The sequence below is a fragment of the Leucoraja erinacea genome, chromosome 18, assembly GCF_028641065.1.
Source record: "Leucoraja erinacea ecotype New England chromosome 18, Leri_hhj_1, whole genome shotgun sequence".
NCBI lineage: Eukaryota > Metazoa > Chordata > Chondrichthyes > Rajiformes > Rajidae > Leucoraja > Leucoraja erinaceus.
Window position 1 is genome coordinate 8,590,670 of NC_073394.1, and position 25,367 is coordinate 8,616,036.

Consider the following 25,367-nt stretch of genomic DNA (forward strand, 5'->3'; position numbering starts at 1 on the left):
AGACACCACATAAACAAACATTTTTGCAGCTTTTTTATTTTGCACCTACGATATTTTGCCTCAACATTTCCCATGATTAAATCATGCATTTTCAATGGGACACAGGTGGGTCAGTCCACAGCTTGAAACCATTAGATTGATTTTACCTTCTGTCTATCTGTCATCAATATTACACATACAATATGGTAGAGCTAATAGGACTTGATGTTTCAATCCCTGTAGTAAGTCGGCATTCTTGATATTTGCAGTGGGATTGGAGTGACCACGGGGAACAGTGGAGGAAGAGACTGACTTTGGTGCCTTCCCACACAGTGGGAAACTTTGATTCTGCTGTGTGGGGATTATAGGTTAAATTCTATAGTGTGTGTTCTTTATTTTTTTTATTGTATGGCTGTATGGTTATCTCATTTTACTGTGCCATCTGGCACATGTGACAATTAAATGTATCTTGTATCTTGTATCTTGTGGTGAAAGGTAGGGTAGTTACATCATCGGGGCCATCAGGTGGGCACCCTCCTTCTTTGACGTTTCATTGATAAGCCCTCAACATCTCCAGAGGGCTCAACCGTGATACCTGGCGTCCCAGTTACACCCCCCTCAATTCCATACCCTCCTGTCTTCATTTTGCTGCCCAATTGTTGTCTCTCCTTTTGATCCAAATCCAATTGCTGCTTTTTTCTGCAGAATTTGATAATGATGTGATTGCTTGTTGGAGGGAGCGACCCCTCACCCCCATTTTCTTTAATAGCCTGGTCATAGATGTAGCAACATAGATGTAGTCAAGATGGGAGGGAATACATCGAAGTCCCTCTTGAACAGCCTCCTCTTGAACATCAAAAAAACGAAGGAGCTGATCATGGACTTTAGGAGGGCACATCATCCGAGGACGTACACTCCATTGAGTATAAATGGGGATCCTGTGGATAGGGTGAACTGTTTTAAATATCTGGGAGTCCACATCTCTGAGGATATGACATGGTCATCACACGCCTCAGCACTGGTGAGTAAGGCAAGGCAGCGCCTTTACCACCTCAGGCAATTGAGGAAATTCAGAGTGTCTCCGAGGATCCTCCAGTGCTTCTACGCAGCGGCGGTGGAAAGCATCTTGTCCGGGAACATTACCATCTGGTTTGGGAATTGCTCTGCCAAGGACAAGAAGGCTCTGCAGAGAGTAGTGCGTTCAGCCGAACGCACTATGGGAACTTCACTCACCCCCCTGCAGGAACTATACAACAGGAGGTGCAACTCCAGAGCAAACAAAATCATGAGAGACCTCTTCCACCCCTGCAACGGACTGTTCCAGCTGCTACGGTCAGGCAAACGCCTCCGTTGCCATGCAGTGAGAACGGAGAGGTTGAGAAGGAGTTTCTTCCCAGAGGCAATTCGGACTGTAAACGCCTATCTCATCAGGGACTAACTCTACAGAACGTTTTTCCTTCTATTATTTATTATGTAAAAGAATATGTGTGTTATGATTGTGTTTATAATTTGTTTGGTTGTTTTGTTGTTTGTCTTTTGCACAAAAGTCCGCGAGCATTGCCACTTTCATTTCACTGCACATCTCGCATGTGTATGTGACAAATAAACTTGACTTGACACTAGGAAGGCTTGTGTATTTAACTGTATGTATACAGCCTCCCTAGTTTTAAGTTAAATTGAAGAGGAATGAAATGTTCATCGTGTTCATTTTACTTTCAAAGAAGGCAACAAGTGAAGATGTATCCCATAGTCCACTTTTTTTTGGTATTGGTTTATTGGTGTATCGAGATACAGTGAAAGGCCGTGATTGCATTTATATCCGATCAAATCATACTATATATGAGTACTATCAAGGAGTACACAAGTTCAACAGGAAGTGCAAAGAGAAAAGTACCAAAGTATAGTTACAGCATTATAGTGTTACAGTAACAGGGAAAAAGTCCAAGGTTCACAATGAAGTAGGTTGGGAGATCGGGACTATGCACTAGCTTATGGGAGGTCCATTCAAAAGTCTGATGACAGAGGAAGAAGCTTTCTAGTTTTTGTATCGTCTGCCTGATAGGAAAATTGTTTTTTAGGGTATTTATGACTCCTCCCCAATATTAATGTGTTTTACAAAAAACGGAAATGCTGAAAAAGCTCAGCAGGTCAAGCAACGGCTGCGGAAAGAGAAACAAGAAACAATGTTTTGGGTCTTCAGCCTGAAATGTGAACTCCATTTCCCTTTCCACAGAAGCTGCACGACTTGTGTGTTCCAGCATTTTGTGGTTTTGATAGGTTAGCTGTGGGAGAAATGTTCACACTTATGGGGAACAGTGTAACTGGGCAGCATAAAATCTCGAACTCCACTAATGATTCGGACAAAACCACTTTACAAACGGTTGTGATACTCACTACCACAGGAAGTGGTTGTAGCAAATTGCCTTTCAAGATGACTTTCAGCGAAATCTAGATAAACTTACGAGAGAGAATGGAATTGAGCGATAAACAGGAAGGGCTAAGAGGAGGCTTACTTGTACTTTTAACTCTGACTTATTTTCTGACACGAAGGCAGCCAAATATTTTTATATTTTATATTTGCAACTCTCTGGGGTGGGGTCCTTGTACCATATCAGTGACTGTATGGAAATGGATGACACATTCAGATAGTGGTCATAAACATGTTGGGCAGAATGGCCTGTTTCCATTCTGTTTGGCTCCTTCTTGAAATATTTGTCATTTCATGTGAGTTTTGTCAAAGTACATTTTCCTTGTCAGTTCAAAAATAAAAGTTTACCGTGAAATTACCAGTCCCAGTGACATTTTGCTGTCATCAAGCGGGGAAACTTTAACAAACTTATTACAAGCAAAGCTACTGCCAAATGTAATTGCTTGGCAGCAAAGCCAAAACTGATTGTCCTTCTCTATTGCTTGCTTAACCATTAGTTTGCTTAATCATTTCTGAGGTCTGTTCGGCTTCACATAGGTCATGCAGTGATACAAAGCTAAGGCTAGATTTTGTTCCCCCAAGGAACATTAGTGACCAATTGAGTTTATGAAAAACTAGTAGTTTCATGGTCACCTTTAATGTTGCTGCCTTTGTATTTTGTATTTATTTAGTTGATTAACTGCAATTGTCTCAGCTGCTGGGTTAATATTTATACTTGTGTCTCAAGGCCAATAGTGCAGTACCTTTCTGTGCAAAGGAAAAGCTACTTTAGAAGATACAGAGTTTTATATTTGTAAAGTGTAAATCCAAAAAAAACAGATAAAGCTGTGATGTTGGTCACTGAAGGGTCTCTGTCCTGAAACATTAACTCTGTTCCCTTCCTACAGTTGGAAGCAGAAGGGCAGCTGCTGAAGGCAACAGTTAGCATGTTCGCAGGGATCTCAAGACGTGGAATCGGTCGAGGCTGATGCAGAGCCCCTTCAACAGCCGTGTAAGCAAGTGAGTCAAAGGCAGCCTGCGACAGCTATATGGAACAGCAGTAGAAGAAGCCGACCCCTACTTCATCAATCTAGTGCCACCAAGATATTGGGCCTTAAAGTGAGAATATAAGAAACTGCATATCTCCTTGGGTCAAGATCAGATTTTTCAGTAACTTGGAAGTTGGATAATGGTACCAGAATGTGACCACTCTCTATGTTGTTCCGAAAGAGGATCTATTGTACTCATGTATAGCATGATCTGATGGATAGCATGCAGGACAAGCTTTTCCCTATATTTCTGTACACATGATAATAAATAAACCATTGACCTTTTAAGTATTCCAGCTTTCTGTGCTGTGTAGTTAGTTCATTAAAGTTGTGTAGGAAGGAACTGCAGATGCTGGTTTACACCGAAAAGAGACACAAAACGCTGGAGTAACTCAGCGGGACAGGTAGCATCTTTGAAGAGAAGGAATGGTGACGTTACAGGTAGAGACCCTTCTTCACTCCTGGAGAAAAAGGATAGGTGACATTTTGGGTCGGGACCCTTCTTCAGACTGAGAGCAGAGTGGAATGAACTGGAGATGTCTGAATAAGGGTCCTGACCCGAAATGGCACCTATTCCTTTTCCCCAGAGATGCTGCCTGACCCGCTGAGTTACTCCAGCTTTTTATGTCTATCTTCTGGAGATTATAAAAGGCCAGAACAAAGCAGGGCCTGCAACAGATGACCAAGGAAGATAAACACAAAAAGTTGGAGTAACTCAGCAGGACAGGCAGCATCTCTGGATAGACGGAATGGGTGACTTTTTGGGTCGAGACCCCTCTGCCTGTCCCGCTGAGTTACTCTAGCTTTTTGTGTCTATCTTTGGTTTAAACCAGCATCTGCAGTTCCTTCCTACAGATGACCAAGGAGGCCCACTATTCTCTGTGAAAAGACACATCTCCTGGCATTTAACCCAACTACTTTTATTCCCCGTAAAACCCGAGCTCTGATCCTCATCCCCATTTGGTTGGATCAAACTATTAAAACAAAAAAAAAAACATTTATTTTGAATCTAGATCAAGTCTAATCTGCTTTTTTTGCCCACTTTAATTATCAAAGTACTATCTTGTGTGGGTGAATGACCTTTGTGGCAAACATTCTGTAACCCACTAGATCACTAGAAACATACTTTAAAAATAATTTAACTGCACCCCATCCTAATATTCCATTCAATTACCTCAAAACTATTGATATTCACCCTTCTACGTGATTTGTCAGAACATTACACAAGACAATCATGTGTTGGCATTTACGGTGCAAGGTGTATGCAATATAACCAAAGCAGTTAACAAACTATTGAATTCATCCCATCTATTTTTCCTCACCGTTTCCTTATTTTACATTGCCTTTACACTGTCACCACTTCCACTTTTAATCCCTATTGGGACCTCATGGAAGTCACACAATGGTGAGTTTAGCTCCTTGTGCACTTTCTCGTTGCTTGTAGCAATTCCTACCGATGCTAATCTGTTTCAATATGGACTTCTTCCAGGTTTGGAGGAGGTCAGAGGTTGAATATCCCATCTCACTTACTGGCACCCCATGGCTTTTTCATTATCTACAATCCACAGCACAGGAGGAAGATGGAATACTCTTACCTGAATAACTGTAGCATCAACAATCCTCCAGCTCTATACCATCTACTCTTCATGTTGCATTGGGAAAACAGCCAACCTAATCAAGGACCATTGACACCCTGGTCATCCATCCCCTCCTCTCCACTCTCCTGTTGGTCAGAAGATGCAAAAGCTTGAAAGCACACATAATGAGATTCAGGAACAGCTTCTTTCCTCCTGATATCAGACTACTAAACAGTCCTCTCATAAGCTTAGAGTGTAGTCCCAATCTCTCATTTTACACTATTCTTTTACCTGCGCTTTCTTTGTAATTGCACTATATTCTACACTCTTTTTCTCTTTAGACAATAGACAATAGGTGCAGGAGTAGGCCATTCGGTCCTTCAATCCAGCACTGCCATTCACTGCGATCATCCACAATCACTGTCTGTTGTACTTGTGTGGAGCTTGATTGTACTAATTTCTGGTATGATGTTATGGAATAGGACCCAAACAAAAGTTTTTCACTGTATCTCAGTATAGGTGACAATATAAACAACATCAATACCACCATCCAGGATAAAGCAGCTCACTTGATTTCCATCAACCACCCGCAACCACTCACTCCCTCCACCATAGCCACACAGTGGCTGCAGTGTGTACCATCTATAATATACACTGCAAGGCCCAAACAGCATCTCCCATAACCACAAAGCCCATGATAAAGAATAACAAGAGGAGCATGTTCATGTGAACACTCCTATCTGTGGGTTGCCCTCCATGTGACATATTAACCCGACTTGGACTGCCTATTTTTCATCATCACATCTAAATCCTGTATCTAATTTCCTAACGGCATGCTCAGAAGGACTGCCACAGTTCAAAAAAGCATCTTATCACTACTTTCTCAAAGCCAGTTAAGGATGGGCAGTAAATACTGGCCTTACTGGTGATGCCCAGATGAAAACCGTGGTTATACATGCAAATGAGTACGCATCATGAAAATGTATATATGCTATCCAGTGAATTTGATTCAAACATCACACATAGACGAATGTCAGCTACTATGTTTCAATGTTTTTTATTACTGTACTCAAATGCCTTTTAACTTAACACACCAGTCCAGGACTTGCCACTGTTGCTTCTGATGGAGTATTTTGTTCAATTACCTGGTGTGGAACAACAACACATTGCAGATGGATCATTTCTCTTTATTAGTGCAATTACTTGGTCAAAAGAGGTTCCGTGGTATTGTGGTACTGAACATTGTTATCACATCTTAAAGCACAAAGTCTTTGGCACTGAATTCTTGGATCTTTCACAAAGAATGTAGTTTTGGTTGCCAGGAAACACCCTTTGTGCTGGAAAGATAAGCAGTGGGAGAGATCCTTCTGGTACGGACTCATTATGAAACAATTTGTGCATTCCATTTTTGAAGCAATTGTATTAAACTTTCTTGCTCGATGATGTACATTTGATACAACAGCATACATCCACTACAGCACCACAGCCTTCTAAACAAAAGGCTCTGCCTTATTAGCTAAAGATGCATTTGTAAAATGTTATGGTAAATCCTCCATACAAATACCAAATATTTTGCTCATATTTGCTGGTGGAAGATTAATTAGGACCAGTAATGACTTGTCTTCTTTACCAATATAGATGTTTAAATCTAAATGTGATAGCTTACCATTTTTGATAATTATTAAGGATACTGTAACAATATCTACTTATTTGGTAGACATCTCATGCAAAGAACCTCAATACTTATAGAACTGTTTCACAGGACTAGAGACCTGGGTTAGATTCTGACCTTGGGGCTGACTGTGTGGAGTTTGCACGTTCTCCCTGTTTCCTCCAATGTGTTCCGGTTTCCTCCCATAACCCAAAGACGTGCATGTTTGTAGGTTAATTGGCCTCTGTATAATTACTCCTAATGTGTAGGGAGTGAACGAGAATGCAAGATAACATAGAACTAATGCGAACTAGTGATTGTCGTCAGCGTGGATTGAATTTTGATGCTATATTTCTAATCTCCTAATGTCAAGCTACAGCTAAAGCCTGCAAGGACATCACTTCAAACTAGATTATCAAATACTTTAAAATTAAGTGAAATTACTCCATCATTGTATGCTTAAAAATAACTATTTTAATACAATGATTCAGAGATTTTTGAATATAAAATGACATTATAACATTTTAAAAATAAAAGCATTTGGCACTATTAACACAAATCCAAAAATGAGTCCAATAATGGCTGCCCCAATACTATGGTGACGCATCAGACAATTTATTATCTGGACGGCGCCAATAACTATACCAAGCACAATCCCTGGCATGAGGTTTCTCCACCTTGAAGTTTCTTCTGAAAAGTCTTCTTCATTACTCAATCCCTCTTTGTTTCTTTTAATCATTAAGTACTCACAAATTGAGAACTCATAACTCAGTCCAACTGGACAACTGCCAAACTTTCTAAACACAGTTAAGATTACATGGCAGAGTTTTTGACCCAGGAAACTGAAGAAGAAACTGACAGGAACAGAAGCGATGATAAATCCGGCCCACCAACAAAGCCACCAGCCATACCAAAACCCCAGCCAGTGGCCATACTTGTCTTTTTCAGAGACTTTGTGTTCATTTATGGATGCTAGAGATGTCTGTTGTCCAGGGATATCCAAAGAAACGGTCTCGGTGCCCATGGTTATGATTTCCGCATTCTGCACAAAATTAACAAAACAAAAAGCACTCAGAAACTTTTGTTAGAAATTGAGGAGTCTTTGTATATCCCTTCAATCTTCCTGCAAAGCAGGAATCCTCTTCCAACCGAGGCAAAGCTATTGTGCAAGTATTTTAATTTGTACAAGGAACCATCATAGGTAGCTTAGATATTTGTTGAGTCCAACACCCTACTTGATTCCTAAATTATAATTACATCACTATATGAGAGTCAATAACCACAGGTTAGGCATCTGGCATCAGAATTTTTCCGCGGTTGTGCTCTCATCCCTTTTAGTGGTCAATTCAGAAGAATATTAGCCGAGTCAGACTGACCCCAGTTAGGAACAGGAATGAAGTGTGTACATCCCCTTGATCCACAATTGACAGCATCAACTGTGGAAGTGTTCCAAAATCCTACCTCCCTTTTCATAGAAGTGCTACCTAATCCAAGTTGCAAAAATTAAGGATCTAATTGTTCAAATAGGACAAATAAGCACACTTGACACATATCAGCTATTTCCCCTCACAACAAAATGGAAATCGTTTCTTCTTGCCCTGTGTTTGTAATCCTATAAACTGATCAAATCATGCTATAATATTTTGAATTTCAGGGAATGTAACTGTAGTTGTGTAATCTCTTGCAATTGAATCTACAAAGACTAAAAGGACGAAGGTGAGCGCGTTGCGCGCCTCCTTCACTACCTGACAGGTGGTTAATAGCTCCTCTATAATCTTTGGTTAATAGTGCCATAAACGGAGGCGATGCGCGTGCACGCTGCCGCACCCGCCACCTGACTGCGCGTGCACGCTGCCGCCCCCGCCACCAAAGCTCCGCTCTATGATCTTTGCTCGCCACCCGACTGAGGAGGTGAGCGCTGCGCGTGCACCCTTCCCGCTTTCAGCCCCCGACAGACGCGAGGTGCGGCGCGGCGCGCGCGGGCCGGGACCAACCGCCACACGCATCCGGACAACTCGGGAGCCGCGTGGGCGCCCGCGCACACCAGCCCAAAGATCCGATAGCAGGCTATAGGGTCTTTGCACCAGCCCACCCGAGGCAGTCGGCTCTCCGGCCGACAGATGAGGCGGGAGGTCCCGTCGACCTGCCACCCTGGAATCCCCCCCTCTCCTCGCCTCCAGTGGGTGGGAACGGCTGGAGGACACGGTTTTATTTTGGCTGACGGCCGCTGCAGCCCAACCTACCTTCCCCGTTCTGAACTCTAGTTTGTTTCTCCGGTGGCCGGGGCGTGCCGGGGCCAGTTAGCGAGCTACGCGTGCGCAGTGGCCGCAATGGCGGAACCATGCGGAAGAAAAACAATTCCTCCCACACCCCACCCACCCAGTTATTGTGTAGGAAGTGACAGATTCTGGTTTCGAACGAAGATTGACACAAGATGCTGCAGTAACTCAGCGGGGCAGGCAGCAATTCTGGAGAGAAGGAAAGGGTGACGTTTCTGGTCGAGTCCCTTAGTTCTTCAGAGAAGTGTGGAAGGGTAAGGTTATGCTCTACCTAGAGCTTTTCAGCGTACTACATCCAGACCCAGAAATGTAGAATGGGTCACCGGTGGCCGAGGAGAAGTTCACAAAGAGGCAAACAATCAGTAAAATTAGTCAGGAGGACAGTGAAACTAGTTGGAGAACTAAGGTTGGGTAGGAGCGAAGAGAGAGGGAAACCAAGGGGAAAGAGAGGGAAACCATTTGAAGTTAGAGAAATTAATATTGGTACTGCTGGGTTGTAATCTGAAACAGACCTGAAACAGGTGGAAACGCAACACAGGCAGCATCTGTGGAAAAAATACCTTGTTAATTTAATTTTGTTGATGCTGTTCTAATATAGGAAAAGGGGCAGTTGATTCTGTGCTCAGCGTAAGTTCATAAGACATATGTTTAAAATTAGGCCATTCGACCCATGGAGTCTGCCATGGCTGATCTATCATTCCCTCTAAACCCATTCCCCTCCTGCCTTCTCGCCATAACCTTTGACACCTTTACTAAATAAGAACCTGTCAATCTCTGCTTTAAAAATATCCAGACTTGACCTCCACAGCCATCTGTGGCAATGAATTCCATACATTCAGCACTCTCCTACGAGAACATAGAAGGGTCAAGTGTTTCATCGCATATGTACCAAAACGGAACAATTATTTTTTTACCTGCAGCAGCATAACGGGTTTGTTGACACTGGTCATAGATAACACAATAAAAGAAAAAAGTTAAATAAATTAACCAAAAAAAATAGTGCAAACCAAAAGCTCAAAATCCTTAGTGCTGCCAAGACAGTTTGTAGTTCAGTTGGTGTTTGTTGAGCTGAACAGTTGTTGGGAAGAAGCTGTTCAAATAGGACAAATATTTGGGTCCCGGAGCTGGGGCAGCGGCCTGGAGCTGGGGCGGCTGCCCGGAGCTGGGGCAGCGGAGACTGCGGGACCCGGAGCTGGGGCGGCGGCCCGGAGCGGAGATTGCGGGACCCGGAGCTGGGGCGGCAGCCCGGAGCGGAGATTGCGGGACCCGGAGCTGGGGCGGCGGCCCGGAGCGGAGATTGCGGGACCCGGAGCTGGGGCGGCGGCCCGGAGCGGAGATTGCGGGACCCGAAGCTGGGGCGGCAGCCCGGAGCGGAGACTGCGGGACACGGAGCTGGGGCGGCAGCCCGGAGTTGATGCTGTGGCGGGCCGTCTCGGAGCGGAGACGACGTTCCAGCTTTCGGCGGCGGCGACATCACCACGGAGGTCTGCTGGACTGGAGGGCGGCATCTCCGGCCTGGATCGATCGCCTCAGCGCAGAGGGAGAACAAGAAGGGAAGAGACGGAGACTAAGACTTTGCCTCCATCACAGTGAGGATGTGCTTGGTGAACTCACTGTGGTGGATATTTAATTTGTGTTTATTGTATGTTTTGTTTTTATTGGTTCTGTGTATGACTGCAGGCAACATAATTTTGTTCAGACCGGAAGGTCTGAATGACAATAAAGGAATCTAATCTAATCTTCCTGAACCTGGAGCTGATGTTTTTCAGACTCCTATGCCTTCTTCCCAATGGCAGGAGTGAAATTAGATTGTGTGGTGGTATTTGATGATGCTGGCTGCCTTTTTGAGGCAGTGCCTCTTACAGATCGCTTTGATGATGTGGAGATAAGTACCCGTGATGGACTTAACGGAATACACAGAATTCACCACTTTTAATTTCCTTCATTCCTGAGTGTTTGAGTCGCTGAACAAGGCCATGATGCAATCAGTCATTATGCTCTCTACCATACATCTGTAGAGGTTCAAGAGAGTATTTGTTGACATATCAATCTCCTCAATCTTCTAAGGAAGTAGAGGTGTTGATCGGCTTTATGTTTGCATCAATGTGCTGGGTCCAGGATAGATCTTTAGGGATATGTATCCCCAGGATCTTGATGTTGTTGACCCTCCACTGTCGACCCGGTGACAAAGATAGGATCATGGATCTTTGGTCTTCCTCTTCAAAAGTCAACAATCAAGCTCCTTGGTCTTACTGACGTTGAGTGCAAAGTTGCTGTTCTGGCACCCGTTTAATCAGATGATTAATCTCCATCCTATACATTATTACTGATAAATTAATGATGGAGTTGGAACTGTGTCCCGCTACATAGTCATGGGTTTAGAACGAGTAGAACAGGAGACTGAGCACACATCCTTGAGGTGTCCCTGTGCTGGTGGTTATCGAGGAAGAAGTGTTACTGCCAATTTGTGATCTGTGGATGACGAAATCGAGGATCTAGTTGCAAAAGGATCCACAGGGATTCAGTTCCCTGAGCTTGGTACAAGTTTGGAGAGGATGATGGTGTTGAATGCCGAGCTGGAAACTATGAACAGCCTGATACGTGTTTTTCTTGTTCAAGTGGTCCAGTGCAGAGTGAAAAACCCGTAAGATCGCATCCCCCATTGATCTATTGTGGCAGTTGACAAGTTGACAAAGCACTTCATTCATCACCACGGACAGTAGTGCCACCGGTCCGTAGTCATTGAGGCATATTACCTTGCTCTTCTTGGACACGTGTATTATTGAAGGCCCTTTAAACAGCATCTCAACCCAAAACGTCACCCATTCCTTCGCTCCAGAGATGCTGCCTGTCCTGTTGAGTTACTCCAGCATTTTATGTCTACCTTCGATTTAAACCAGCATCTGCAGTTCTTTCCTACACAGGTTATACTACAATTACACTGTGGTTTTCATATTACTTTAAATCACTATACTGATCATTAAGAGTTTGAAGCTGTAGTCAGTGTTGTACTCCTAGAAACATGTACATTATAGCAATCAATTTGTGCATGATAAACTCTTGGAATGGGATTAGGATCAGATACTGTTTTATTTATGAATGTAGAGAATTAAATATTAACCAAGGCACGGAAGATAACTCCCCTGTTCTTTGAGAGAGCGCCAATGAACCGTTTGCATTGCCAATCCCATCTTACCTTTACATTAGAATGGTACAGCATAGGAACCAGTCCTATGGCTCACCAAACAGGATGCCAAGATAAACTAATCTCCTTTGCTTGCAAGTGATTGATATTCCTCCATTCCCAACATATCCACGTGCCTATCCAAAAGCCAATTAAATGCCACTATCATACCTGCCTTTACCACCAAACCTGGCAGCGCATTTCAAGCACCCAACAATCTATACATAACTAAAACTCTGATCTTGTGCTCTTCTGGTTTGCGCGTTTTTTCTATTTGGGCAAAAAACAGTACACGATAACGCCACGATTTTTTGTCAGCTCACTCACAGTTCTTCCTGTGCTGCGACTGCACCAAGTTTCGTTCCGATCAGTAGTATGTTGTAACAGTTAGCAAGGTTTAAAAATCGTAAAAAACGCGCGTGCGCAGATTGATCTCCTCTCCTGACAGTCAGTGCCGTGCGGATTGGTAGCTTCTTCTGTCACTCCCCGGGACGGTCTGTCCCTTCCTGCGCCATGGCGTCTTTACTGAAGCGGAGGATGGCCGGCGGAGGTCTCCAACCGGAAACTATTTTCACCCACACGCCGGTGCGGCCATAACCGCTGGTGCTTCCAGGCTAGGCCGAGCTGAGGACCAGCGGCGATGGCTGCTCATCCTCCGGGACACGCGAGAAGGGTGAGGAGCGGCAACCTTGAGATCTTGGGGAGGGAGAGTGGGGGAGGAGAGGGGATAGAGGGAGAGGAGGGCAGTAGGTAGGGGAGAGGTATGGAGGGAGGGAGGGACTGAGGGTAAGGGAAATAAGAGGTGAGGGAGGGATTGGGGGGGTGGGAGTAGATGGATAAGAAGAGAGAGGTGAGGATGGAGAGTTGGGGAGGATGGGGGGGGGGGTAGAGGTAGGGAAGGGAGCAGTAGAGGAGGGGGGGGGGGGGAGTTAGGGAGTGGAGAATATAGGGAGAAGAGGGCAGCAGGGAAGGTGAGGGATAGGGGAGGTGAGGAGGAATAGCGAGAGATAGACGGGTAGGGAGGGGAGAGGAGTTATGAAGGGAAGGAGTGCATGAGGGTAGGGGAAAGGAGAGGGAGAGAGCGGTGAGGGAGGGATTTGGGAAGGGGAGGAGGAGAAGGGAAAGAAGAGTGAGGGTGAAGAGGAGGGGTAGAGTGCGAGGGATTAGGGGAAATGAGCTGCGCCTGTGCAGTTGGAGGCTATGGGTGAGTGGTGGAATATTGCGTTGGGGGACCAAGCCTCCTGTGTGACAGGGACTCAACGGGTCCTACTTAGTGTATTAAAAATAACGTACCCACACATCTCCCTTAAACTTTATCAGTCTCACTTATGCCTATCTAGTTTATGATATTTCCACCCTTGGAAAAGGGTTCCGACTGACCACCCTGTCTATGCCTCTCAAAATTTTATATACTTCTGTTAGGCCTCCCCTTAGCCTTGGTTGCATCACAGAAACAATCCAAGTTTGGTCCAACCTCTCTTTACAGCTAACACCTTCTCATCCAGGCAATAATCTGGTAAATGTCTTCTACACTTTCTCCAAAGCCCCCACATATTTCCTGTAATGGGACAATTAGAACTGCACACAATACTCCTATTAGTATGGCCTAATCAAAGTCCTATAAAGCTGCAATTTACTTTCCCTTTAATGTGAGACCTTGGCTTAATGTCAGTTTCAAAAGAACGCATCTTCAACAATATAATAGTCCTGCAATACTGCATTGGAGTTTTGTGCTCCGGGGAGGCAATAGAACCATAACTATCCAACTCAGATGTACACGAATTACCTACAGAACCACAGCTGTCAAATTGATAAGACTGCTGTTTGTGTTGACTGCTCTGCTAAAACTATTCCTCTGGCTGTTAAGCACTTTGGGATCTACCGAGGATGTGAATGGGGCCATAGAAACACAGGTGTTTTATTATTATGAATACAGAAAAACTAACAACTGAGGGGTTACTGCTGCACGTATGCCTATTATTAGTGTGCTGCCAGAAAACATCACAATCGGGATATATTGCACGAACGGAACCAATAAAAGCTGCACATGATGTCTTGAAGTCCCATGATAGGAAATATATTTCTCTCAAATACCGTGACAATAATGGGCTTGCTGTTCTCCACTGACCATGCAGGAAATTGAATGGCATTTACTGAAAAGAGACATAAAACAAAGAATGGCAGGTGGCAACAGGGAGCAGAGACAAGAATGTAGCCGATTTTAACAGATGTGAATCTGCTGGACATGAATGACTTAAAAACTAATTTTACCCAATTAAAATGATTTTTTTTAAAAACACAGTTTTCTGTGTCAGCCGCGAGAGCTAATTCCACACGACATTCAAACCATTTCCTGATTTTCAATGCAAAATGTGAATATCTTTACTCATCATCACAGAAAAAAAGTTCAGATTTTATGACTACATTAAGCCAATTACTACTGAAAATGTCACAGAAATTATTAGACATATCCTTTCTATCAGCCTCAGCTCCGTTCATAACACTTTTGCCCCAAAGTTAGATGATTGTGAGTAAGTAGCTTAAGAAAATATCGAAATCGATCGGAATTTTAGCTAGGGATGTCCTTTAGGTAACATTAAATTAATGGCATGACTTTATTCATAGAGGTTAGAGGGTCACAGCTTAAGGATAAGGGGGAAATCCTTTAAAACGAGAGATGAGAAGAACTTTTTTCACACAGAGAGTGGTGAATCTCTGGAACTCTCTGCCACAGAGGGTTTGAGGCCAGTTCAGGCTATATTTAAGAGGGAGTTAGATGTGGCCTTGTGGCTAAGGGGATCAGGGGGTATGGAGAGAAGGCAGGTAAATACTAATGGCCATGACTTTGATTGCAGGCTCGAAGAATGGTTCCTGCACCTAATTTCTATGTTTCTATGTGTATCCCATCATGCTATTTTGATGAACAGAGAATTACTGTCTCGGCTCTGGACAATCTCTCAGCCACCATCACAACACTTGCATGTGGCCTAGCTATGCCTGCCTTTTTGTTGGCGATGTAGATCAGTTCTTGTTCCTACCCTAATCTGGCACCATTCCAAGTCCAAGTTACATTTATTGTCACATGCACCAATTGGTACAGTGAGATTTTAGTTACCATACAGCCATACAAATAAACATAACACAATACACGATAGAGTTCAACATAAACATCCACCACAGCAGAATCAACGTTCCCACTGTGAGGAAAGGCAATAAAGTTCAGTCATCTTCCTCGTTGTTCACCCGTGGTCAGGGCCTTTGAGCCCTCCATAGTCTCCGCAACGGGCGGCCCGATGTTCAGGCCCTCTCGCAGGGATGGTGGAACTCTGACGTCGGAACGGAAGAACACTCCAAGTGGCTTAGAGTTTCCGAATCGGCTGTTTCCTACTGGAGAACGCGGCTCCTGAGGTCCACAGGCCGAGCTGGATGGAGATTCAACGCTGGCGACCCTCGGCAAAGGATCCTAGGACTCCGCGATGTTAAAATCAGCTCCACAAACCACAGCTCCATGATGTTCAAGTCAGCTGGCCCAACACTCCGGAGCTCCACATGGCGATCCCCGATAAGGCATCACCCGCTCCGCAATGGTAATTCAGTGCTGCTGTAGCTCTGGCTGCGCCAATCCAGATGGTGGGGGGAACGAAGTTGCGACTTGGAGAATAGTTGCATTCCTACCAGGAAAAGACTGTGAAGCGGTTTCCCCCTTCCCCATCCCACCTCCCCCCAAATACAAAAGACTAAGAAAACTCCAGGAACATATAACCATATAACAATTACAGCACGGAAACAGGCCCTCTCGGCCCTACAAGTCCGTGCCGAACAACTTTTTTTCCCTTAGTCCCACCTGCCTGCACTCATACCATAACCCTCCATTCCTTTCTCATCCATATGCCTATCCAATTTATTTTTAAATGATACCAACGAACCTGCCTCCACCACTTCCACTGGAAGCTCATTCCACACCGCTACCACTCTCTGAGTAAAGAAGTTCCCCCTCATGTTACCCCTAAACTTCTGTCCCTTAATTCTGAAGTCATGTCCTCTTGTTTGAATCTTCCCTATTCTCAAAGGGAAAAGCCTGTCCACATCAACTCTGTCTATCCCTCGCATCATTTTAAAGACCTCTATCAAGTCCCCCCCTTAACCTTCTGCGCTCCAGAGAATAAAGACCTAACTTATTCAACCTATCTCTGTAACTTAGTTGTTGAAACCCAGGCAACATTCTAGTAAATCTCCTCTGTACTCTCTCTATTTTGTTGAAATCCTTCCTATAATTTGGGCGACCAAAATTGTACACCATACTCCAGATTTGGTCTCACCAATGCCTTGTACAATTTTTACATTACATCCCAGCTTCTATACTCAATGCTCTGATTTATAAAGGCTAGCATACCAAAAGCTTTCTTTACCACCCTATCTATATGAGATTCCACCTTCAAGGAACTATTCCCAGATCCCTCTGTTCAACTGTATTCTTCAATTCCCTACCATTTACCATGTACGTCCTATTTTGATTTGTCCTGCCAAGGTGTAGCACCTCACATTTATCAGCATTAAACTCCATCTGCCATCTTTCAGCCCATTTTTCCAAATGGCCTAAATCACTCTGTAGACTTTGGAAATCCTCTTCATTATCCACAACACCCCCTATCTTGGTATCATCTGCATACTTACTAATCCAATTTACCACACCGTCATCCAGATCATTGATGTACATGACAAACAACAAAGGACCCAACATAGATCCCCGAGGCACCCCACTAGTCACCTGCCTCCAACCCGATAAACAGCCATCCACCATTACCCTCTGGCTTCTCCCATTCAGCCACTGTTGAATCCATCTTGCTATTCCTGCATTTATACCCAACAGTTGAACTTTCTTAACCAACCTTCCATGAGGAACCTTGTCAAAGGCCTTACTGAAGTCCATATAGACAACATCCACTGCTTTACCCTCGTCAATTTCCCTAGTAACCTCTTCAAAAAATTCGAGAAGATTAGTCAAACATGACCTTCCAGGCACAAATCCATGTTGACTGTTCCTAATCAGACCCTGTTTATCCAGATACTTATATATATTATCTCTAAGTTAAGTATCTTTTCCATTAATTTGCCCACCACTGACGTCAAACTAACAGGTCTATAATTGTTAGGTTTACTCTTAGAACCCTTTTTAAACAATGGAACAACATGCGCAGTACGCCAATCCTCGGGGACTATTCCCGTTTCTAATGACATTTGAAATATTTCTGTCATAGCCCCGGCTATTTCTACACTAACTTCCCTCAATGTCCTAGGGAATATCCTGTCGAATATCCCTCCCCCCCCAGCAAAGAAGAATACGTTTCATCTATTGGCCCTGTGTCTTCCCCCACCCACCATTGTTAACCCCTCTCATTGTTGCAGAGGAAGGAGAGGCAGGGCTGGGAAGGATGGGAGGGCAAGGAAATGTCTAGTATAAAGTTATAGTTTCCTCAAGGATCAAAGAATAATCAGATGGTTCAGGAATAATATGCATAATATTGATTTATTATCGAACAATAATTGTAGCATTGCCTGCAATGTCAAATGGTGTATAAACATCAGGTTAGGGAGCTGACTAAACAAAAATATTTATATGTGAAGTAGCTCTCTCGCTCACCCTCTCCCCCTTTCTTCTTTTTTGGAGCCATGCATTATAAATCTTCTTTTGAGGAGCTCAGTTACACCCAGCTTAGCTATCCAATTGTAAGAGGATTCATGAAGAGCATGTACTTCTTCAAGACTACTTGCCCAGATCCTGTTTTATGAGACCATTTCTATACCTTTTTACAAGAATGCTTGCAGGATTTCTTTAGCGTAGAATCGTTAGATAAGAAAATCTTGCAGTTCGTTCCATAGTTCCTACCAAGGGCTGAGGCCCACACACTAGTCCTCTCATGAACTGGGCCTTTATGAAAGAACTGGCTGCATTCCAAGGCTAAGCGGACATTGTCCATTGTTTTGTGTTTTCACAGTCAATTTGCTGGAAGTAGAATTTATTATTTCAATTACTATAACTGATCAAAACGAAGGGTGCAAAAGATAGACATAATTTGGTCAAATCAGCCTTAGTTATTTCTTATAGTGGTCATGATCCTCTGGCCATTATGTTGTGGGAGAATGGCCTGTTAGATCGAATAGTCTTTTCTAGTCCTTCAGTTTTAAACATTTGTAACATTTAAACAATGACAATACTTTGTTTGGGTGGTGAACATAGCATTTTGAGAAGCAGGCCACAAAATGCCTGAGAATATTAAAATTCCAGCAAGGATTTGTGGGGCTCTTTAGGAAATTTTTGAATACCTGGCTGATTTAAAGTAAAATATGCTTTGAAGAAGATTTGCACTTTTACTATATATTCCAAGTCTCTTTCAGGCCATCCCTTAGCTCTTTACAACCAATTATTTATGAAGTGTAAAAGCTGTTGTTATAAAGGAAACATTGGTGCCTTTCTGTGCCAAAAATGTTCTCATAAACAGCAACATGACAATAATCAGATCTTCAGGATTTTAATAATGGTGGTTGAAGGATTAATATTGGCCTACAAACATAGCAAATAAGTGCAGGAGTAAGCCATTCGGCCCTTCAAGCCAGCACCGACATTCAATATGATATGGCTGATCATCCAAAATCAATACCCCGTTCCTGCTTTCCCCCCCATATATCCCTTGATTCCATTAGTCCTAAGAGCTAAATCTAAATCTCTCTTGAAAACTTCAAGTGAATTGGCCTCCACTGCCATCTGTGGCAGAGAATTCCACAGATTCACAGCTATCTGGGTGAAAAAGATTTTCCTCGTCTCAGTCCTAAATGGCCTAAAACTATTCTTAAACTGTGACCCCTGGTTCTGGACTTTATAAGATCCCCTCGCATCCTTCTAAATTCTAGTGAATACAAGCCCAGTCGACCCATTCTTTCATCATATGTCAGTCCCACCATTTCAGGAATTAACCTGGTGAACCTATGCTGCACTCCCTCAATAGCAAGAATGTCCTTCCTCAAATTAGGAGACCAAAACTGTACACAATACTTCAGGTGTGGTCTCAGCAGGGCCATGTGGAACTGCAGTAGGAAGTCTTTGTTCCTATACTCAAATCCTCTCGCTATGAAGGCCACATGCCATCAGCTTTCTTCACGCCTGCTGTACCTGCATGCTTACTTTCAGTGACTGATGTACAAGGACACCAAGGTATCGTTGCACCATCCCTTTTCCTAATCTGGACAACAAGAACAATTTTGTATCAAAATAATTTCAATATTTAGGGTGGCACAGTGGTGCAGCTAGTCGAGCCAATTCCTCACAATGTGGAGTTTGCACGTTCTCCTTGTGACCATGTGGGTTTCCTCTGAGAGCTCTGGTTTCCTCCCATATCCCAAAGGTGTGCAGGTTTTATAGATTACTTGACCTCTGTCGGTAGGGAATGGATGCGAAAAGGGGATAACTAGTGTGAACAGCTGATCAATAGTTGGCGTGAACTTGATGGATCAAAGGGTTTGTTTTTATGTTGCATCTTTCAATCAATCAATCAATCAATCAATCAACTCAAGCCAACAATCAATTCAAGCCAACAATCTGAAAGTGAAGCACTCCCCTCATTACTGCAGTGGAATGTCAATTGAGATTGTTGTGCTCACATCTCTGGAGTGATACTTGAATTTATAATCAACTCAATTGTAGTAAAAACGATGTATTAGCAGAGAAATATAAGCATATGGGATCCCCAAGAATGCATTGATACTTGCCATAATGCAAGAGACTGGATTCCCACATGCAATTATATTTGAAAATTTAACTGATCTTTAGCAATAATTCCTTTAAATCAATAGGAGTGGGAATTGAATTAGCTTCATATGAATACATGTTAAACGATACTTACACCTTACAAGTTGTTACATGCGAGTTCAAAAGACTTGACCAGTGTTTCGAAAATAGCACAGGTCTGAAAGTTGGCAACTGACAGTATGAACATATATCGTTGCAATTTCTTTTTAATTAGAATGTGTTGATTATGATGTAATTGGCCTAACCTACCTGATCTATTATTTAAACAATCATAATATGTTTCAAATCACAAGTGCTACCATGATTCTAGAGGTTACATACATCTTTGTATATTTCAAAAGGTTTTGATAACCAGTGGGGTAGACCAAGCAATGATTTGAGGACTGGCAATAAAGTCCAAGCAAGTAAGATTATTCTTTTGCCTTCTGCCATCCAGCTAATTTCATAGTAAAACAATAAAAGGGATTTAAAATAAAACATCGAAAACTGTCTCTATTTGTTTGTCTACAACAGATCGAGGCAGATTAAAACCCTTGGAGAGCTTTAGAAAACAGATCTTCCCAAGGATGCTGCACTTGCATGTTACATGTTGTAAAATAGGTTAATGTCTTCAATAAAATGACAAACAGGATTATTAGGTGATTTGGTTTGGTTTGTTCAAAATTAGCCAACAATAACTTCTTAAATCTCGAATGGATTTTTTCTGCTTCATGGCAAATGTATTGTGAATTATACATTTCCACACACATTTGAATGCAGAATAATGGTGAAAGGGATATTCTCCAAATAACTGATTTCAAACTCAGATCTGGATCTGGATGTAGTACGCTGAAAATCTCTCGGTAGAGCATCACTCAGAACTATGTCTACCAGGGACTCCTCACCAATAGGTTGCATATAGTTTGACAAATTTTTTTCTTACATGTTACTGTACCACAAAATTTTATTGCAGAACATTCTCAACTTGGTGGTATTGGTTTATTATTATCACGTGTACTGAGTTACATTGGAAACAATGTTTTGTGTGCTATCCAGGCAAATCATATTATTCATAAGTATGTCAGGTAGTGAAAAAGAGAAAATAAACAGAGTGCAGATCACAGTCAGAGTCATACAGCATGGAAACAGGCCAAACTTGCCCATTCCGACCAAGGTGTCCCATCTACACTAATCCCAACTATCCCTCGCTTCCCAATATCCCTACCAATCACTTCAGATTTGACCACCTACCTGCACAGAACAATTTACAGTAGCCAAATAAACCGCGAATCAACACATCTCTAGAATGCGGACTCTGTAGTACTCAGAAGAAACGCATGCAGTCACGGAGAACGGACAGATATCGCACAGACAGGGTTGATTCCAGTGATGGGCTGCAAGGTAGTAGCTCCGCAGCTGCATCAACCACAGGCACGGTCGGCTGATCCCCAATTGTCCTTTAGAAGGTGCTAGTGCACCTTCTTCCTGAACGGTTACAGTCCTTCTGTTGAAGATATTCCTACATTGTTGTTGCATGGAAAGTTTCAGGATTTAGACCAAACAATTATAAAGAATTAAATGTGATGGTATCAAATGCGTCATAGGATCGCGTGATAGGAGCAGAATTAGACCATTCGGCCCTTCGTCAACAGCATTTAATCATGGCTGATCAATCTCTCCCTCCTAACCCCATTCTCCTTCCTTCTCCCCATAACCTCGAACGTCTGCTGCCCTTTCTTGATAATAGAGTTCATGGATTTTGGAGGAGCTATCCGATTGCACCAGAGAAACAAATTACAAACTTCCAAACCATATCCTTTCAAAAATCTTAAGATAAAATACTGCAAATGATAGAAATCTGATCAATTTCCCTCCTGGGATGAATACATTTTTATCGTTTCGTAAAAACTCAACATACTGGGACGAAACAATTCCGACCTGCTGAACGTTTTGTAAAAGGATCTCCACCCGAAACGTCCAGAGATGTTGTCTGACCTGCTGAGTTTCTCCTGTTTTTTTGTGTGTCGATCTTCGGTGTAAACCAGCATCTGTAGTTCCTTCCAACACACTGTCCTATCTCAATCTTACTTTTCTATCCTATTCGCGCTGCCGGTGGATGTTCAAGCGGCCCATAATGGCACCCGTGTTATCCCGTCATGCACAGCTCCAGGGAAGGCGCCCTATTCCCCAGCCCGCCGCACGAGCTGCTTTCCGTCTTTACCCGCCAACCGAGCTCGAGCCGCGGCGGCGACGGTGGAGAGCAGGTAGGAGCAGGGCGGCCGAAGCTCGTTTAGTTAAATACATGGATTGGGTACTTTGGTTGGCCGGGTTCTCCTCAGCTAATCACCTCTTTACACACGATCTCACAATCGAACGACGCCCCGGTGCGTGGTTGCCAACTCTTCAGGAATTTCTCGAAATTAGTATTTAATCTATTAACTGTTATAGTCCTCGAAGAAAAAAAAAAAAAAAAAAAAAGCCCCTTCACGTTATTGATAACGCTGGATATCGTCCCAGCGCAGAGGGAGAAGAGGAGGGAAGAGACTGCGACCTAAGACTTTTGCCTCCACCACAGTGAGGAGATGCTGGGTGGACTCACTGTGGTGGATGTTAATATGTGTTTATTGTTGTTTTATTGTATTGTATTATATGTATGACTGCTGCAATTTCGTTCAGACTAAGTCTGAATGACAATAAAAGGCTATCTATCTATCTATCTATAATGTAATGGGAGTTACTCGGATTATTGAATTGTGATGAAACTTCCAGGAATATCACTAGCCTCGTGCTCTTTTCCCTCAACCTTCCTCACTCATCCCATCAGGACCAGTTGACCCTGGGCTAAAATAATTGGAATGGGTGTCTTGCTGTCTCCTCCCCTTCCTCAGCCCTCGGGCTCCTCCTCCTCCTCCTCCTTTTTCCTTTCTTCTCTCCCCCCATCAGTCTGAAGAAGGGGTTCGGCCAGAAATGTTGCCTATTTCCTTCGCTCCATAGATGCTGCTTCACCCGCTGAGTATTTTTGTGTTCCCTGGAATGGGTGATGTGTATTTTAGCCACATTTAAGTTGCCATGGTGAGCAGGGCCGGCCTTAGGAGGTGTGGGGCCCAATTGGGAACAATTTCGGTGAGCCCCAGGTTCCCAGCTGTAGATTGGCTATTGCATGCTAGCCAATTAGAATGATTATTAATTATAACTCCACCATGCCAGACATAGTTTGAACTCCATCTTCAAGTTTTGTTGGACGAATTACAGATGATGATGATGATGATGATCCAGAATGTAGGAGAGAGATTGATCGACCGACCAAATGCTGCTAGAACAACAACCTTGCTCTCAATGTCAGTAAGACCAAGGAACTGATTGTGGACTTTGGAAGCGGAAGGATGAGGATCCACAAACCTGTCTTCATCGGTATGATGATGGTGGTGAAGAGAGTCAAAAGCTTCAAATTTCTGGGCATGCATATCTCTGAAAATCTGTCCTGGACCTAGCACATTGATGTAACCATAAAGAAAGCACACCATGCCTCTATTTCATTAGAAGATTGAGGTGGTTTGGTATGTCAACAAATACTTTCTTAAAAGTCTACAGGTGTACAGTAGACAGCATATTGACTGGTTGCATCACCGTCTGGTTAGGCAACTTGAATGCCCAGGAATGAAGAAGATTGCAAAAAGTGGTGAACACTGCCCAGTCCACCATGGGTACTGACCTCCCCACCAATGAAGAGATTTACAAGAGTCGCTGCCCCAAAAAGACATCCACGCCATCCTGGCCACACTCATTTCACCTGCCATCGGAACAAGGCATAGGAGCTTGAAAGCTGTAACATCTAGGTTCTGGAGCAGCTTCTTCACTACAGCCATCAGGCTATTAAACACTACAACCTACAAATAGGCTCCAAACTACATAGACTCGGGGTCATTATTTTTGACTTTGCATTATTATTGTTTATATATTTGAATATAAACAAACTATTTGCTGTTTATTATGGGTTTTACAGAGTACTATGTTTACATATCTGTTTTGCTGCTGCAATAAGAATTTCATTGTACTCTTTCAGGACATATGACAATAAAGCACTCTTGACGACTGCTGCCTCCATCGTCTTCCAGGGTAAAAATGATAAAGATTAACCACCCTCTGCTTGTAGAAATTTCTACTTTTCTCAGTTTTATATAGCTTATGCCTTACACTTAGACTGTGAAAATAAAAACATGGATCAGTAGTGTGGTAAAAATGTGTATGCCATGCTTGCCTTCATTGATTGGGGTTTTGAGTTTAAAAGTAGGCAAGTCATTTTGAAGTTACATAAAACTTTGATTAGGATTGGAGTATTGTATCTAGTTCTCACTAGCAGCATGTTCTAGGCTCCTACCAACCCGTGTACAAAAATATATTGCCATGTAAATCTAGAGAGAGTTAGATTTAGCTCTTGGGGCTAAAGGAATCAAGGGATATGGGGGAAAAGCAGGAACGGGGTACTAATTTTAGATAATCAGCCATGATCATATTGAATGGCATTGATGGCTCAAAGAGCCGAATGGCCTACTCCTGCACCTATTTTTCTATGTTTCTGGTCACAGCATTATAGGAAGAATGTGAAGGCTTTGGAGAGTGTGCAGAAGAGGTTCACTGGGATGTTGCCTGGCTTGGAGTGTATTAGCTATAAGCAAGGTTGGACAAACCTGGATTATTGTCTGTAGAATTTCAGAGGCTGAGTGGCAACCTGATACAAATATATAAAATTATGAGGGGCAGATGGTCAAGATTTTTTTTCCAAGGATGCGTCAGACACTAAAGGGCAAGGTTTAAAGGGAGAGGGGGCAGTTTAAAGCAGATTTACAAGGCAAGAATTTTTTTGTTCACAGGTTGGTACGAGCCTGGAACATGCTGCAATGGAGGATTAGTAGGAGCAATACAACAGCAATATTTAAGAAACGATTAGTCAGACACAAGGACAGGCAGACGATAAAGGGATATGGATCTTGTACTGGCAGATTGGATTGGTTTAATTTGACATCATAATCAGTGCAATCATTGTTGGCCAAAGGGCCAGTTCTTGTGCTGTGCTGTTCTGTGGTGTCTATGGAAAAAGAATAGGGGAGGGAGTAGGCCATCCAACCCTTTGAGACTGTTCCATGTGGCTGATCTTCTGCCTCCATGCCATTATCCAGTCCTATCCACACTACACTCGATTTTCCCTCATATTTAACAGTGTGTTTTCAATGAACACAACAAATGAGCCAACCACAATCCTGTGAGATGGAGATTTGAGTTAGGCAAGTGTGATCACACCATGACCAAGGTTACAGGGAAACAATCAAACAAAATACAAAACAAAGCAAAAATCCAAAAATGGTAGACAGTTACATTCTGAACCAGAAATGCAATAGGTTTGTTCACATCCAAAGTGTTAGGGAGTGTGCCTGAATACACATTAACTCACAGAGTAGAG

General features: G+C 43.1%; 2 protein-coding genes and 1 long non-coding RNA gene across 6 annotated transcripts in view; 2 read left to right on the plus strand and 1 right to left on the minus strand.

The window, feature by feature from the left end:
- Positions 1-3,712, plus strand: part of LOC129705621 (uncharacterized) — a 72,159-nt gene extending 68,447 nt beyond the window's left edge. Inside the window, exon 4 of the long non-coding RNA XR_008724925.1 lies at positions 3,295-3,712. This is a non-coding gene — a long non-coding RNA (uncharacterized LOC129705621). The remainder of the gene's footprint in view (positions 1-3,294) is intronic.
- The window catches only part of prrg4 (proline rich Gla (G-carboxyglutamic acid) 4 (transmembrane)), a 39,334-nt gene extending 34,177 nt beyond the window's left edge, over positions 1-5,157 (minus strand). Inside the window, exon 1 of one of the 2 annotated variants that reach the window (XM_055649248.1) lies at positions 5,031-5,157. In XM_055649248.1, the coding sequence (XP_055505223.1) occupies positions 5,031-5,083 (53 nt within the window). In that variant the 5' untranslated portion in view covers positions 5,084-5,157. The remainder of the gene's footprint in view (positions 1-5,030) is intronic. The other variant, XM_055649246.1, reaches the window with a different exon arrangement.
- An 18,815-nt stretch (positions 5,158-23,972) lies between these two features.
- The window catches only part of LOC129705614 (coiled-coil domain-containing protein 73-like), an 87,514-nt gene continuing 86,119 nt past the window's right edge, over positions 23,973-25,367 (plus strand). For 2 of the 3 annotated variants that reach the window (XM_055649234.1, XM_055649236.1), the window contains exon 1: positions 23,974-24,025. The gene's annotated coding sequence lies outside the window, so the exon portion shown is untranslated. Of the gene's footprint in view, positions 24,026-25,367 lie in introns of all 3 variants that reach the window. The other variant, XM_055649238.1, reaches the window with a different exon arrangement.